Raw genomic sequence first — 18,094 nt, 5'->3', positions numbered from 1 at the left:
ATTAAGTTCATGCATAACATATTTACAGAAGTGAAGCCGATCCACATATCCCCTCTCTTTCTGTTAACGGTTTGCGGAATAACTGAACATAACTTATAAGCATTTAAAATGTTAAGCGATTATGTCAATTTGCTTTATTTCATTTTTTGACATTTTTGACATTTTTGACATTTTTTACATTTTTTTACATTTTTTGACATTTTTTACATTTTTGACATTTTTGACATTTTTGACATTTTTGACATTTTTGACATTTTTGACATTTTTTGTCATTTTTGACATTTTTGACATTTTTGACATTTTTGACATTTTTTACATTTTTTACATTTTTGACATTTTTGACATTTTTTGTCATTTTTTGAAAATTTGTTCCTTAAAACTAAGAAGCACAAAAATAAAACATGATTAAAAACAATAGTAAATAAGGGATATGTATCACTGTTGCAAATTTAAAAAAAATATTTTAACAACAAAAAAACAAAAGTGGAATGAAAAATAAGTTATGCAGATAAGTAAAAACATATACATATAGTATATACACACATAGCCCAGGCATGATATTATAAATAAACTGTGTTTGTGTACCAATATGAAAAAGGGTAAATTTGAGAATGATAAATGAAAAAACAAAATTTAATTACAAGATGAACATTATTTTACTTTAGAATAAGCATTATTTTATCATTACTACACGGATACAATCCATATTGCTCCTTAATGACAAGTATGAAGAATATACTGTCCCTAATTACAATTTTTTTTGCCTGTACAAAATTTTTTTTTTTTATTTTTTTTATTAAACATTATACAACACATAAACAAAATAAATTATAATGCCTATATGTGGTTTCTTTTAAAATAGCTGAATTATAAAAAACTTGCTAATTCATTGTCATTATTATTAAGATATCCAATATTATAAACCTCTACTCGTTCTTTCTTACGTTCTTCATTATTATTCATTACATCATTCATGTTTATTTCCACCCTGTGGTAATTACTTTTATTATTTTTTATACTATTTGATAAATGCTTATGTTTACAGCAGTGATCTAGGTTGTTCATCTTCAGCAATTCGTGGGAAGCATAATTTGTTGACACTAAAAAAACAGCCCCAAGTAAAGCCATCGGTAAATGCAATTTTTGAAATGCACTATTTACATTTGTGTCTGTAAACTTAATGTGTGCATGTGAAAGAACAAATAAAATAAGACCAAATAAGGTCCACAAAAGCAGAGGAACATTTCTCAATTGAATGAAGTTGTAGATGGTTGTCATCGAAATTAAAGGTGTCATTACGTACAGGGCAACCTAAAAAGAGTATAAATGTGGGTATATAGATATGGATATATATATATATATATATATATATATATATATATAAGTATATAAGCAAAATTATTCAGTCACAAGGAAACATAAAATACACATCAAAAAGTATGAAAACCAGTTCATTATTACTTTTTCTATTATTTCATGCCATTCATTGTGGTTATGGCTATCCTGTTCACCACCGTTATGGCCATTACTGAATGCATTAATCACTGATATCAGAACTGTAACAATTGGTATTACAATACAATCGATTAAGCATAATATATTCGCTATTGCCGAAATTTTGTTCAAATTATCTTTAAGGTAATTGTATAAACTAAAAAAAAAAAAGAAAAGGTTACACTCTATTTATAAGACGTGGTTAAGTACAAATCGTGTATAAATTTAAAATGGTAATAAATGGGCTTTAAATATTCTATTCGGTAAAAATGTTCAGCACGTTTGCACACATGTGCTACTAGCACGACTGTATAAAATATATATATCTATATATATATATATAAATGAACGCTTAAAGCCGCATTAATCTCATAATGAACAACACATTTAACGCTTCTTTTTCTATTCTTATCTAAGTCATTACCTTACAATTTTCTCCTTCATTTTTAACAAACAGTTATGTGTTTATGACGCATAGAATTTTATTAGTACAATAAAGTGTTTATAATTTTTTATTTTTTCATTTATATTATATTTAAAAAAAAAAACGTAGAAGGAAAAATCCCTTAAATCGTTATAGCAAAAAAAAAAAAAAGAAAAAAAAAAGCCATAAATATATAGGTATACATATATGTATATATCTATGCGTGTAACAAATGTATACTTAAAAATAATAATTTACTTTTTATGTACATAAAGTTGGAAGAACGCCAAAAAATAGAGTAAAACAAAATAAAATAGAATATGATTAAATAAACGCATAAATGCATATATAAAAGTGCTCGTTAAATTATCTAAACATGGCTTTCCATATATAAAAAGAACAATGTAAGCCGTTAAGTTAATAATGTATCTAATTCAAAATTTTGGGTCCCCATTCCCCTTAAATAATCACGTTAAAAGAAACCCCCAAATTAATTTATTTTTTAAAAAATGGTAGAAGTAAATATACCTGCATGCATATCATGTAAGTTTTATGTGTACAAGTATTGTATATACATACATACAAATATATATATATGGTCATATGTTAAAGTCTTTTTTAATTAGCTTCAGAGTTCAAAAGGGTATATCAAGATGCCATTATTTTAAAAAATATTCTTAAAGCTATCTATCGTAAAGTGTTATATTTAAAATAATTTTTTCCTTTTTATGTTGGTTTCTTCCAAAATATTTACCAAAAAAAAAAAAAAAAACAGCACCTATTACCTTAACGCATTAGGAGGTATTACAAATTCAGCATAAACAAAAATACTATACATATATACATACATATATACATACATACATATATACACACATACATATATACATACATATATACATACATACATACATATATACATACATACATACATATATACATACATACATACATATATACATACATACATACACATACATATAGCAAAATAATGATATGCACGACTTTGTCACATGCAGAGTGTGCACTCCTCTACTAATTCGAAAATTTGGGGTCAAGGCTACATTACTATAACAATTATAAATTTTTAAAAATATATAAATAAATAAATATATATATAATGCATATAATTTGGGTATATATTTATAAATATGTATATAAATACATATATATATATATATGTGTAATAAAATGAAAAATCGTTTGTACATTTCACGAACTTTTTTGCGTTTCCAAAGAGTAGCCCCACATTCAAAATAAATATATATATATTTTAAAGCATTTTTCAATTAAAAAATTTTTAAAAAAATAAAATTAATAAAGAGAATGCACCCATATTAAATAGAAGCAAAATTATTCAAACGAAAAAAAAAAAATATATATATATATATAATATATATATATATATATAATATATATTTATCTATCCCTATTATAATTTTTACTAAAAATAATATATATTACAAAAAATTAAAAAAAAAAAAAATCAATTTATTTCGAAAAGGAGAAGATACATCACCTGAATGTACGAATATGAAAATGTACTGCATTATACATAAATACAAGCGTTATATGTAAATACAGAAATATGTACATATATATATATATATATATGTATACATTTAAGTATATATATTATTAAAATGTATACGTATACATATAATTATATATATGATGCATATATAATATATATTTACATATACATGTAGAGATGTTATGTATAAGTACAAAAAGCATATTTTTGTATATACATATATATATGCCTATATATTAAAAGTTCATTTATATATAATAGTAACAATCCAAAAGCGTAAACAAAATATAGTAAGGGTGTAATAATAAATCTACAATACCGTACAAGTATAAAGATTACAATTACATACGCACATAAAAAAAAAAAAAAAAATTAAAACAAATAGAAAATTAAAATTGTATTGTATATAAAAAGATACAGAACTAAATTTTTATTGCATATAAAAATTAAAAAACTAAAATTGTGTTGTATATAAAAAATAATAAAATTGCAAAAAAATAAAACACATAAATCATAAGGAAAAAAAAAATACTATAATATTTTTTACAAAAAGGGGGTTACAACAAAAAAAAAATTTTATATGCTTTTCTCATTCATGTATTATATATTAACAAGTGTATAATAAATAACAGCAATTTTTTCATTTCAAAAAATTTTTACATTTAAAGAAATAATACTTAAATAAACGTAATATTTTTATACATATGCATATATATATATGTATAGATATAGATATATAAATACATACTTATGTACGTAACGTATATATATAATTTAACATACATGTAACACATTACTTATAGGTGTAACAAATGAATTAGCTATGACATAATTTCTTGTATTTTAAGAAAATTCATGATAAATAAAAATTTAGATAAAATAAAAAAAAGGAAAAAAAAAAATTAAGGGGAGACTATAAGTTAAAATTATATTTTGTTTTATAATTAAATAATTCTTACATATGTACCATTCACGAATAAAAGGAGAGCATAAATTTATATTTAATTATATGTTGTATTTTTATACATTCATAATATGTATATATGTATATATATTATATATATAAATACAATAATATTCGTGGGCGGTGATACTTTATCCTTTTTAAAATACATGCATTTATATGTAACTTATGAGTAGCTTGTATAAATACAGTTAACCGTTATACAAATATATATATATATATATATACATATACATATATATATATATATATATATATATATATATATATTATATATATATATATTATACATACATACGTACGCACATACAAATCAAATTGTAAATGTAAATTTTTCATGCCTATAGTAACTTCCCTTGTGTAGTAACATAATAATGCATAAAATAAAAAAATTAATTTTCAATATATAATTAAAGCAAAATATACAATTATAGGGTACAAATATAAAAAGTATAAATAATATATTTATATATAATATTATGGTAATATTTGCAACATACACTTCACTCACAAAGATAAGGGGATACAATATATACATATGAAGGAAAAAAAAAAATATATATTAATAAAAATAAAAAAATAAAAAGAGCACATGCCTTTTTTTTTTTTTTTTTTAATGAATGCTTTCAGTTTAATTATACATATAAAATATATAATTTTGTTAGAGTGCTCTTTTCTTTTTGGTATATACCGTTGAAAAAAAAAAAAAAAAGTAAACATCCAAAATGTAGTAAATATGTCATTTATATAGAAGTTTTTGTGAAATATTTAAATATAATTAATGCATATATGTATAAACATGTATATGTGCTTATATGTACTTAAAAATACACGTACATTCGTATATGTATATATATATGCATATAAATATGTTTTTATATATATCCATATACAAAAATATAAAGCTTATAACATATATATATATATTATATATATATGTATATATATTGCATACATATTGTATACATATTTTATGTACATACTATGTACGTATGTGCCATTTAAACAAGTAAGCGTAATAGTAAACGTTTTATTAATAATTTCTATTTTTGTTAAGCTTATTAGCATAATTTTTTATTTTTGACACCGTTATTTATTGAAGATTGAAACCTTTAAAATATATTTTTTTTTTTTTTTTTACCTTAAATATATATATATATATATATGTATGTATGTATGTATATAAAAAGTATATATATATATTTTACATAAATGTGCTTATATATATTATTTATACGTATACATTTCTGTAATGTAGATATAACTACTTTTACATAATTTTTTATAATTTTTTATTTTTTTTCATTTTCATATCCTTGTATTATATTATATATATATGCATATATATATATATATATATATAAAATATATATAACATACTATCCTCTTTTATTACATTGTAATCCATACGTTTTTTAATATTATATTTACATGCGATAGAAATATAAAAATTTTTTACAATTTTTTTTTTACCATTTATTCAAATGTATAATATTGTATATGTAAATATATATTTACCCTTGCAATTTTTTTCAAAATAACGGCAGTGTTACTGTATATATATATATATATATATATATATATATTTATATTTATATTTATTCATTTATTTATTATTTATTATTTATAAAGTTATTAAAAAAATAAAATAAATAAAATAAAAATAAATAAAAATAAAAAAAATTAAAAAAATTAAAAAAATAAAGGAGTATTTATTTTTAAAAAGTTGGAATACCATCCAAAAGTATATATATATATATATATATGCCTCTGCTTACATGTTTATGCATAATTATGTACATAAATATAAATATACATGTGTTCATAATTAAAAAGGAATTCATTCAAGTTATTAAAGAGTTGAAAATATAATTCCATAGGGATATACCTGTGCATGCATATAAATATACATATATATACATATATTTTTATGTACCTATATACATATACGCATTGGTTTAAATATAGCCACTTCATGTGCACACGTAGGAACAGCATAAAATTGTAAATGAGCTTATTTATGTATGCAAAGGGAAGAAGAGGTTGTTATATGTATACATTTTGAATAGTTTTGCAATATCTGAGCACAGCATTATTACTATCATCGCCACGACTGTAGTTATGTGTTATACGTTATGTGTATGAGCGCTTACGCAGTTATATAAATATATGTATGTATATATGTGTGTATATACCTGCACGCACGCATGCGTATGTGTATAAGCCGTTTATTTACATTTTCTTGTAACTGTAGTATAGGTACGTAGCATCGATCGGTGCATGTTTTCGAAGGACGCGGTTTATGCGCATGTATGTATGTGTATACATATGTATATGTAAATATATACATTTGGGCATATACATATAGGTAATATAGAGATATACACTTATATACACATACTTATATAGCACGGTGAAAAGAGGTAAGGAGGAATGGAAAAAATTGTGGAAATAATTGAGGGGTTAAGCAGCTCAGATAGTCATATAAGAAATGAATGTGAGAATACATTAAATTTTTATAAAAAGAATGATTTAAATAATACAGTGTTGTCAATACTTAAGTTGTTAAAGAGTCATAAGGATAGTCAAGTAAGGTTACAATGTGCTATATTGATAAGGAATATATTCCGAGCGTATATTAAGTCCGCTAATGTGGATTCAGGTGAAAAGGAAAAAAACGATAATTCTGTATTAAATGCAGATGAAGAAAATTATTGGGATATATTACCAGAAAATTTAAAAAATATTGTAAAGTCTGAGCTTATTAGTAATTTAAGTACAGAAACAGATAAAATAGTAAGAAATAATTTATGTAATAATATAATTGATTTGTCGTCTAAGCTACTTATAAATAATCAATGGCCAGAATTATTATCAGTTACATTTGAGTTTTGTAATTCTAATAATAATGATGTATTAATTAGTGGATATAAAATATTAGGAGGTATTTTAAGTTGTATACCAGATGAATTAGAAGGGAAACAAGACATTATTTCAGCAGTTTGTATGAAGGGATTAAATTCATCAAGTGTACAAGTTAGAGGGGAATGTATAAATTTAATATCATGCATTGTAGAAGATAATAGTAGTTTATCATTAATAAAAAGTGTACAAGGATGTATACCATTAATATTACAATCTTTAAATTTGATGGTTAAGAATAGCTGTTCAGATATATCAGTTTTAGAAGAATGTGAAAAGGTCCTTCAGTCTATTGGGAAAATGATAGATTACAATGCAAAATTTTTTTCTAAACATATATCAAGTTTATGTAATATATTATTTAGTATATGTATGAAGGAGGAGAATGAATTAAATTATGATTTTGATAATAGCTTAAAATCGTTGAGTATTGAAGCACTTATTACTATTCCAGAGAGAAGACCAAAAATGGCTTTATCTGTTCCACATTTTGTAGAAAAAATTATACATTTATCTATGTTATTTATGTTAGATATAAATAATGATTGTTTTAACGAATGGATGAATTCTATTAAAGAAGGAAAGGATGACAACCAAGAATTATATGATATTGGTGAAGAATCATTAGACCGAGTAGGAAAAGCATTTAGTGAAATTGAAGAAGCTGAATTTATTCATATCTTATATAATAAGGTATCAGAGTTTTTGATGAAAAATACATGGGAACATAAATATGTAGCTATTATGGCCATAGCACAAACTATTGAGTATTTACCAGAAGATGAAATAGAAGAGCAATTAGAGCATGTGATAAAGATGCTATTACAAGTTTTATTAGATCAAGATGTGAGAGTTAGATATGCTGCTTGTCAAGCGATAGGACAAATATCGTTAGATCATCAACCATATGTACAAAAGGAATATCCAAGAAGAATAATAACTGCATTAATAACTACAATGAATGATGTACATTTGAGAGTTCAGTCTCATGCTACTGCAGCTTTTGTTAATTATGCAGAAGAATTAGATAAAGTTTCTTTACTACCTTTTGCTGATATGATTATAGATATATTGCTACAAAAATTAAACTCTTCGAATTATTTGTTAGTACGTGAACAAGCTGTTACAGCTATTGCTGTCATTGCTGGTGTTATTGAAGAAGATTTTTTAAAATACTACTCCACAGTTGTTCCAATGATGAAAGATATTATACAAAAAGCTGTGTCCGAAGAAGAAAGAACATGTAGGGGAAAAGCTATCGAATGTATATCTATTATTGGTTTATCAGTAGGTAAAGAAATATTCATAGATGATGCAAAAGAATGTATGAATGCATTATTACAAATTAGTAGTACGAAAATGGATCCAGATGATACTGTTAAAGAATATATTCAAGAAGCTATTGGTCGTATATGCAGAGCATTAGGAAATGATTTTTACCCCTATTTGAGTAGTATTGTGCCTACTATACTATCTCTTTTATCTGTTTTACCAAAACCATTAACAGATGATGAAGAAGATTTAACTATTACTATGATGTCAAATGGACAATATGTAGGTTTGAAAACATCATTACTTGAAGATCAAGAAAAAGCACTTGACTTATTAATAATCATCATAGAAGTGTTAAAGGAAAATTATAAAGACTACATACAAGCTACAGCAACAGCAGTATTACCTATGTTGAATTATGAATTGTCGGATGAAATAAAGCAAAAGGCTTTAACGGCTATTAGTGAATTAATAGAAGCAGCACGAATTTTATCAGAAAAAACTGATAACAACAAAACTATGTTGCATGCAATTCTAACGGCAGCAGCTGAGAAGGTGTTAAAAAGTTTATCAGAGACTAAGTTAGATGATAACTATGAGTATATACTGGACGTTATGATTATTGAATCGAATGGGTTATACATGTGTTTGCAAAAGGCAGGTGCAAATGTGTTACCAGATGGTACATTAAAGCTGTTTTTTAATCAAATATTTAAATTATTAGAATGTTCAACAGATAGAAGAATTGTATATAATCAAAAAAAAAATAATGAAGATGTAGATGAAGATGAATTATTAATAATTGATAGAGAAGAAGAATTAGAACAAAATTATAGGACAAATCTATTAGATATATTAGGTGTACTAATTAAATATCATTCTACTCAATTCTTAAATACATGTTGTGAAATATGTATTGCTTTTATTAATAATTATTTGAGTTCACCTAATGCCGAAGATGTAGCTTTAGCACTGTATGTATGTGATGATTTATTAGAATTTTTACAAGAAAATAGTGTATGTTTATGGGAGTATTTTATGAACCCATTGCTTCTTAACATTAATCATACGGATGATAAAGTAAAACAAGCTGCATGCTACGGAGTTATACAAGCAGCAAAAATTGAATCCTTCAACAAATATGCAAATATTGCTGTTGAGTATCTTTTAAAGTTAATTCATCAAAATACATCAAGTAAGAAACCAAAGGAATTTATTTCAGCAATCGATAATGCTGTAGCTGCCTTGGGGGATGTTGTCTTAATGCATACATCTAAGTTTAACAATGCAGAAGAGTTAATTAAAGTTTGGTTAAACAATTTACCAATTAAAGAAGATGATGCAGAGGGTAGGAGGGTTCACAAAAATTTAATTGATTTAGTTTCACAAAATCATCCTCTTTTATTTGGAAAAGATAATTCAAACACAGCCAAAATTATCGAAATCTTTTTAACAATATATGAAACCGATTTTTCAGATAGTGAATGTAACAAGAAAATTGCCTCCTTAATAAATTCGCTAGACCAATCCTATTTGAGTAATTTGGCTTCGTCCACTTTGACAAACAAACAGGCGAAGAAGCTCAACCATATGGTAAATAGCTCTAGAAAGTGACAACAGAAAAAAAAGAAAAAAAATAAAGGTGGGTATGATATATATATGTATTATATACAATATGTATGCACGTGTACCCCGGCAGCCAAAGGGGTTGCTCAGGGGGTTCAAAACGTCGAAAAAAAAAGCAAAAAAATATGAAAAAAATTGAATAAAATTGAAAAAAAAGTATAAAAAAAAAAAAAAATAGTAAAATAATAAATTAAAAATAAAAAAAAATAAAAAAAAATTAAAATAAAAATAATGGTAAAACTATAAAAATTCAAAAAAATTTATTGTACACAAATAGTAGCACACGCAAGTGTACTACTCTCCTCACGTACCAATTTATACGCATGCCTACGTCATTGTATATAATGAATATTAATACAGAAATGCATAATTATGTGAATATATAAGGAATGAAGATGTGAAAAGAGAGATATTTATAGCCATATTTATATTTACATTCATATTTATAATTATATTCTTTTTTTTTTTTTTTTTTTTTTTTACCCCTTCCTTTAGTGTACAAGACTGCATATACGAATGTACGTGTACGCATTGCACGTATTGTATTTTTACTTTTTATTTTATTATGCAGAATTAATTGCGATTTAATCGCGCTGGTTTTACATTCACTGGATTATTCAATCATTCATGCATTTATTTATACATTTATTTATTTTCCCTCCTTTTTCATATATATACCCCTCCATACACAGTTATAATTTTAAAAGAAAATGCCAGCTTAAACATTATGTATATATGTAATCATGCCTGTGTACATCGACATACGCGTACATATATATATATATATATATATATATATATTTATATATATATATATATATATATATATATATATATATATGTATATATATATATATATGTATATAGACTATAGGTGATCATGTACATACTGGAAATATCTATTATTTAAGAATTAGCATCAACCCATTTTTTATTGCATATTTCAGTTTTGTGAAATTTAAAATGTACCCATGCGTACGTGATATATACGCCCGTAATATATACGTACATACATATATAACTTAACAAATTATAATTATAAATAATTTTATAAAACTTTATTTTTAATTAATGTAAATTTTTTAATTTCCCATATGGTACATTTTAATTTTAGAATGAAGAAATAAAGAAAAGAAGAAAATCGCGGTAAAATATAAAATACATGAGCAGCAATTGCGCATGTAAGAATTTTACGAACAAAATAAAAATTTTGATTAGTAAAGATAAAAAGTCTTGAATGAGCTTATTTTTATCATATTTTGTTTTTTCCCACTCGAATATGCCATCAATAAAGGATTTAATTTTTTTGTTTTTGTAGTGCAAATAGTATCATTAGGGTGCTGTATATAGTGTAAAGCATTACTTTTTAGGCATTGTATTTACATGTGCCAAATGTATATAATACATATAAAGCAAAATAGGAGTTCATATTCGAACGTCTATTTGCACATACGTCATTACGTGTGTAAACCTTATTTTGTGCTAAAACTGTCGTAATTGATAGTCATTGGAAGGTCCAATTTGTACGAAAATGAATATTAACAAGGATAAAAAAAAAAAAAAATTAAATCATACCCGTTGGAATGAATATATATATGTACATGTATATGCGCACGATAATTTTATACAAACATAAACCAAAAAAAGACACAAATAAAGAATACCAAGCAACATCAAAAAATGATATAGTTATGTAGAGGTAATATCATAAGATTAACAAAAATTATGATATGAAAGGTGTATGACAAAAATGAAAAGCGATTGATAATCATATTTAAAAAAAATAAAATAAAATAAATAAAATAAAAAAAATAAAATAAATAAAATAAAATAAAAAAAATAAAATAAATAAAATAAAATAAATAAAATAAAATAAATAAAATAAATGAAATAAAATAAAAAAAATAAAATAAAAAAAATAAAATAAAAAAAATAAAATAAATAAAATAAAATAAATAAAATAAATAAAATAAATAAAATAAAAAAAATAAAAGTTGGGCTTTTACACATATGGCTGAAAATTATTGTTAAAATTCTTATATATCTATTATATATGTCTTTTTTTTTATGTTAAAATAAGATATTTTCTGCTGAGAAAAATGTACAACGTGTATTTGTAGCTTATATCCGTTCTGTTCACTCGTTGATAACACGAGCACAGTGTATTTAATAGTACTCGCGTACGTTTTTGCGCAAAAATATATAAGATCACTTGTACGTACGTATGTATGTATGCATGTATGTATTAACATAAGTACATATATGAACATACCAACTAGGTTGATATACGCTTCTTCTCTTCTTCAATTTTCAAAATAATTAAGGGATAATACTTTAGCGAAAAAATATAAATGACATTTTTTTTTTTTTTTATTGATTCTTTTTTTTTCCTGTTTAGACTAAAATTTTGTAACGGCAAATTTGGCACACGTTCATTTCTCTACATTCCGGAATGACAGACAGCGGCATAACTGATATATTTTCAGCCAATTTTGTAAAAATTTTCCATTAGGGTATTACATATATATATATATATATATATGTATACATGTACGCATGTAGGTATATATGTATATGTTCATATATTTATTCGTTTATATTTATTTATGACATATTTTGCGACATTTTTGGACGTTTTCTGAAATGAGGCAATTTGCCAAGTGAACTTTTCATCCGAAAGGCTCTGCTTGGAATTGCTCGAAAAAATAAAAAAAATAATTAAACGTAAAAATTAAATAATCGAATTTTTTTTTTTTTTTTTGAAAATTTTAAAAAAGGAAAATTTGAAATTTACCAAATTTGCATAAATGATTACAATTTCAAAATTGCTAAAATTACGAAACGTATCATGACTTTTCAATTGCTTCCCTACTTATTCGAAATGTTGTTGTATTAACTGTTAATACATATGTTAACCCTTTTTTTTTTTTTTTTTATATTAACAAATTTCTGGAAATAGTAACTGGGCTAGGGGCATTCGTATCATTATTTATAACTCTTATTAGTAATTATTGTAAAAGTATTCATTAAATTTTGTGCTTCCTCAAAGTACATAAGCTACTAAACATTAGTGGTATTTATTTTTTTTTTCGTTGTCCTTGTTTTTTATAAGTTATATAAAGATGAATATATTTTTTTTTTTTTTTTGTGCGAACTAATGAGATGAGAACAATTGAGGGTTAATATATAAAAGAGCTGAACATGAATATTTAATTATGAACAAATATGGAATTACGAAAAAGAAAATCAGCAAATTTCAAAACGTATAGAAAATATGGAGATAACTTTTCATATAAAAAATATGTAAGCAAAGAAAAAGCAGCTACAATAAATGGAAATATAGCTACAGATCATTTAAGGAAAATTGGAATTAGCGAAAGCAGTGGGATTACTCTTGCCAGTGAATGGAAAGGAAAAAAGTACCTCTCTCAGTTGAGTCAGAATGAGGAATATGACCATGGGGGGGGAAGCCACAATTACATAGATGGTAGTAGTGATATATACGTGGATGGAGGTAGCGATCACTACATAGGCTGCTTCAGTGAGAACAATGAATACGAGTTGTCCTCCAACAATGATGATTGGTGTGATAACTCTAGTTACACGCTTACAAATTATGGTGTGAAAAAGAAAAAGAAGAAGAAAATGAAGAGCTGTAAGGTGAATGACAACGATAAGGTAATAGTTCCAACTTTTGATAAAAGAAAAAGAAAAAAATATAAAAATTCTATTAACGATAGAATAAAGACCTTTTTGAAGGAACAGATAGAATATTATTATGATTTAGACCTTTTCAGTTATTTGAATAACGAAAATGGTAAAGAGGAAAGTAATGAATGTAACGAAAATGGCGATAAATGCAAAGATGGTGTTACGTTCGCTTTATTCATAATTAGCGAAATTGAGAAGGGAATAAACTGTGTAGAACCAATGGAAGAAAATAAAATTTGCACTAATGGCATATATAGCAGAGATGATAGAGATGGTAAAGGTGATATATGCAGAGGGAACAGCAGAAACGGTAGAGTAATCAAACGTGCCGTGAGTGCGGAACAAAATGACGAAGTGCAAAGCGCAGTTAACGTAAAGGAAGGCATTCATTTTGAGTGTATAATAAATTACGACAGTAAAAATTTGAAAAATATTTTCTTTTTTGAAAATATTAATATAGAATATAACAACAAAGAGTTAACCTTGTGTCCATTTGGAAGTGAAGTCGTTTTTGATAACAAACCATCAGATGTGGTGAGGCATAAAAAGCTATTATTAAAAAATGAATGCCATATGAAAGAGAATAGTACCAGTAATTATATGGATGTAACTACTGAAATTGTAATTAAATTGAAAAGACATTTTACTAATAAAAGAAATATAAACATGATGAACTATTTCTATTTAAATGATAAGAATTATGTGTTAATATCTGAGATTATACAATTTTTTTATTTTTTATTATTATGTAATTATTTGTATAGTGATAACAATTCATATGGTGAAGGGGAAAAAAGAATAAAGGGAAGAGGAATGCATAAAAGTGGACTTCTAACAATTAACAATATTATGCATCAATTAAATGTACATATAGATAAAGACTTAACAGTAGAAAATATATTTCTGAGTCTTTGCGCTCCAGTAATTTATCTAGACTTTAGCGATAGTATTAATATTGTAAATTTCCTCGCACATCTGTTAAATGAATTCCCAGATGGGATGTTAAGTGGCTGTGAAAAACAAAATGATGTTAAGAGTACTGATGAAGAAGAAAAGGATTACAACTACAATGTAACAACATCAGAGGAAGGTATAAAAAAAGATGACATATATAAGTACATATCGAACGAGCTAATAAATGATTTCTTATTTAAATGTAGAAAAGTATTTAATGGTAGTTTATTAAGCATAAGTGTGTGTAGTTATTTAGATAATTCTATGTTTTTTAGTTCACTTAAAAAAAATAGAAATTTTGTATTTATCTATTTCATATCTCAATATTTGGGTAAGCCTATATTTTTTGATATCATCGAGCTTAATCAAATGTGCAAAAAACTGGAATGGATTAAATTGAATAGTATATCAGAACGTAAAGGGAAAGAATATATTTACCTGTTAATATGTTTATTAGGCAATAGGATATCTATTTTGGGTATCTCTAAGTATAATTTTTTTCAAAAATTGTATTATTCATTAAAAAATGAACACAAATATATAGATTTTACAAAATATATCGAACACAATCTTTTGAAGTCCAAATTTAAAAGGCTATTCACATATAAAAGTAAAGAACTGCTAAATGATTTCTCTTATACAATATGTGTACAAGAGAACAAACGTTTTCTAAAACTAGCTATTTGTTCGAACGATTTTAAATTGAAAATAATAAGTGTACTCTTAAATGAGTGGAACAAGGATAAAAACAAAATAAGTAGTTTTCTCAAACGATCCCCAACCATGAACATTACTTTTCAAGGCTGTAATAGTTCCTTAGATTTGGTTTTTAAAAAAAAAAGAATTTTTACTTGTAGAACTTTTGGCATGGTTTATACAAACGATATGCATTCGAGCTGTGATCATGTTAACCAAAGGGGTACTCCCTGTCCGAAAGAAGGGAACCATGTTGACAGAGTGGAAGGTCAAAATATTAGCGATCCGAATGAAGGAAAAAAGAAAAATAAAAAAAAAGAAAATAAAAAAGAGAAGGAAAAAGAAGAAGTCAAAGAAGAAGTAAAAGAAGAAGTAAAAGAAGAAGCAAAAGAGCCAACTCTCACAGCACATATCAATGGTAAAAAGGGCGAAAACTGGCATTGCAAAAGTCATACTGAAGGAACCGAAGCGACAAATGAAAGGTACGACATAACAGTTTGTGAGGATTATATTTATTTGCAGCATGGAATATTATCCTTATGCTCCTTTTATCCTTGCATTAATTCGTATCTTCTTTGTATTAGTACAAAAGAAGGGGATATCATAATAATAGATATTCGAAATAATAGCGAACTTTTTTTTTTTAAAAGAAAAACAGAAACAGTTACACATTTAAAATGGCATAGCAACAGTTGTATATTATTTGGTCAGGATAAAGGATGTATATTGCATTTATTTGAAAATAAATTTTTTTTAAATATAGACAAAACTTGGAATAATCTAATAGACATCTTATGTTTACATAGCTATATAATAAATGGCACGTACATGTTCATATTTGATGACGGCTCAATTATTAAAGGAGAATTAAAAGGAAGTACATCCAAAGTTAGGCCTAATGAAATCCTTTTGTGGAAAACTACAAATTTTGAATTAGACCCTGATATTTTATTAAAAATTAGTTTTACACAAAATGATCAAATTAAAGCAGTCTCACTTATATTGTTATATGAATATTTACGAGGACTTCAGCATATTCTTACCAACGGGATTAAAATAAGCAAGTCAAAAAAACTTGAGGCTAAAGTGAGCAGGAAAACCATAGCCTTGATGCCTAAATCGTGAGCACAGAAGCGAAAAATGAACAAAAAGGAGGAAAAGAAAACATTTGTGCATTTATATATTCCATATTTGTTTTCCCATGTGCACAACGTATTACGTGTCCTCACGTGATGCTTTTTATATTAGCATATTTTATTTTATTATATTGTATTACATTATTTTGTAATGTATTATATTTCACAATATTATATTTCACAATATTATATTTCACAATATTATATTTCACAATATTATATTTCACAATATTATATTTCACAATATTATATTTCACAGTATTATGTTTCACAATATTATATTTCACAATATTATATTTCACAGTATTATGTTTCACAATATTATGTTTCACAATATTGTATTTCAGCATATTATTTTTTACAATATTGTATATTACTATATTATATTTCATTGTATTTTATTTTTTTTTTTCCACCTTAGCATATCCATTGCAGTTTTTGACAAAAACTGTTTAACAGCTTACGGAAATGCAGCAGGTTTAATCCATATCCTTTCAAGAGGAAAAGAAGTAGAAGACTTGAGTGAGAATTGAAGCTGTCGTGGTTATCGTTTTGTGCATATGATGTTTCTTTCATTTTACATGTTTTCTCTTATCCAAGGAATAATCCACTGCAATGTGTTAATGTTATTTGAACAATTATGTATACGTACACACTCTGTGCTCATAAATTATACTGTTTTTGTGTTTGTATATTATTGGGAACACTAATATTTGCTTAGGAAATTTGCATTTAAAGTTTTCCTTTTTTTTTTTTAAGTTTAAATATTTTTCGTAATTAAATATTTTATTAATTAAACGTTTTCCATATGAAATGAATGTTTGATTAATTAAATGAAAGTTCGATTAATTAAATAAACGTTTGATTAATTAAATGAATGTTTTATTAATGAAATGCATATTATATTAATGAAATAAACGTTTTATTAATTAAATGCATATTTTATTAATCACATGAACATGTCATAATTACATAAATGTTTTATTAATCACATGAACATGTCATAATTACATAAATGTTTTATTAATCACATGAACATGTCATAATTACATAAACGTTTTATTGATCGCATGAACATGTCATAATTACATAAATGTTTTATTAATCACATGAACATGTCATAAATAAGTTGGCATTTTACTAATTACATGAGCATGTCATAAATACGAGGACGTTTTACGAATTATATGAACTTTTTAAGTAATTTTTATGAATATTCTTTGTAACGAAAAGACGTGGTATTACACACTTTTCCACTTCATTACCCCGGGACATGTGAGATAAAAAAAAAAAAAAAAAAAATTCTAAACACACATGCATATACCTTTACATATGTGTAAGGTGATTGCATAATATTTATT

The 18,094-nt window shown here is 24.9% G+C and overlaps 3 protein-coding genes across 3 annotated transcripts; 2 read left to right on the top strand and 1 right to left on the bottom strand.

The window, feature by feature from the left end:
- Nucleotides 1-867: 867 nt before the first annotated feature.
- Nucleotides 868-1,938, bottom strand: MKS88_003159 (MerC domain-containing protein; the record flags this gene model as incomplete). Its single annotated transcript, XM_067216227.1, has 3 exons — nt 868-1,311; nt 1,462-1,651; nt 1,919-1,938. 3 exons carry the CDS (start codon nt 1,936-1,938, stop codon nt 868-870), a joined length of 654 nt encoding a protein of 217 aa, XP_067072895.1.
- Nucleotides 1,939-6,849: 4,911 nt separating this feature from the next.
- Nucleotides 6,850-10,224, top strand: MKS88_003158 (karyopherin beta; the record flags this gene model as incomplete). Its single annotated transcript, XM_067216226.1, has 1 exon — nt 6,850-10,224. One exon carries the CDS (start codon nt 6,850-6,852, stop codon nt 10,222-10,224), a length of 3,375 nt encoding a protein of 1,124 aa, XP_067072894.1.
- Nucleotides 10,225-13,461: 3,237 nt separating this feature from the next.
- On the top strand, nt 13,462-17,266 carry MKS88_003157 (uncharacterized protein; the record flags this gene model as incomplete). The annotated part of the gene is made up of 2 exons (XM_067216225.1): nt 13,462-16,718; nt 17,155-17,266. 2 exons carry the CDS (start codon nt 13,462-13,464, stop codon nt 17,264-17,266), a joined length of 3,369 nt encoding a protein of 1,122 aa, XP_067072893.1.
- Between the last annotated feature and the right edge of the window lie 828 nt (nt 17,267-18,094).

This window comes from Plasmodium brasilianum, chromosome 10 (assembly GCF_023973825.1).
Source record: "Plasmodium brasilianum strain Bolivian I chromosome 10, whole genome shotgun sequence".
Classification (NCBI taxonomy): Eukaryota; Apicomplexa; class Aconoidasida; order Haemosporida; family Plasmodiidae; genus Plasmodium; species Plasmodium brasilianum.
The sequence above is the reverse complement of the archived record's forward strand: the minus strand, read 5'-3'. Positions and strand labels throughout refer to the sequence as shown.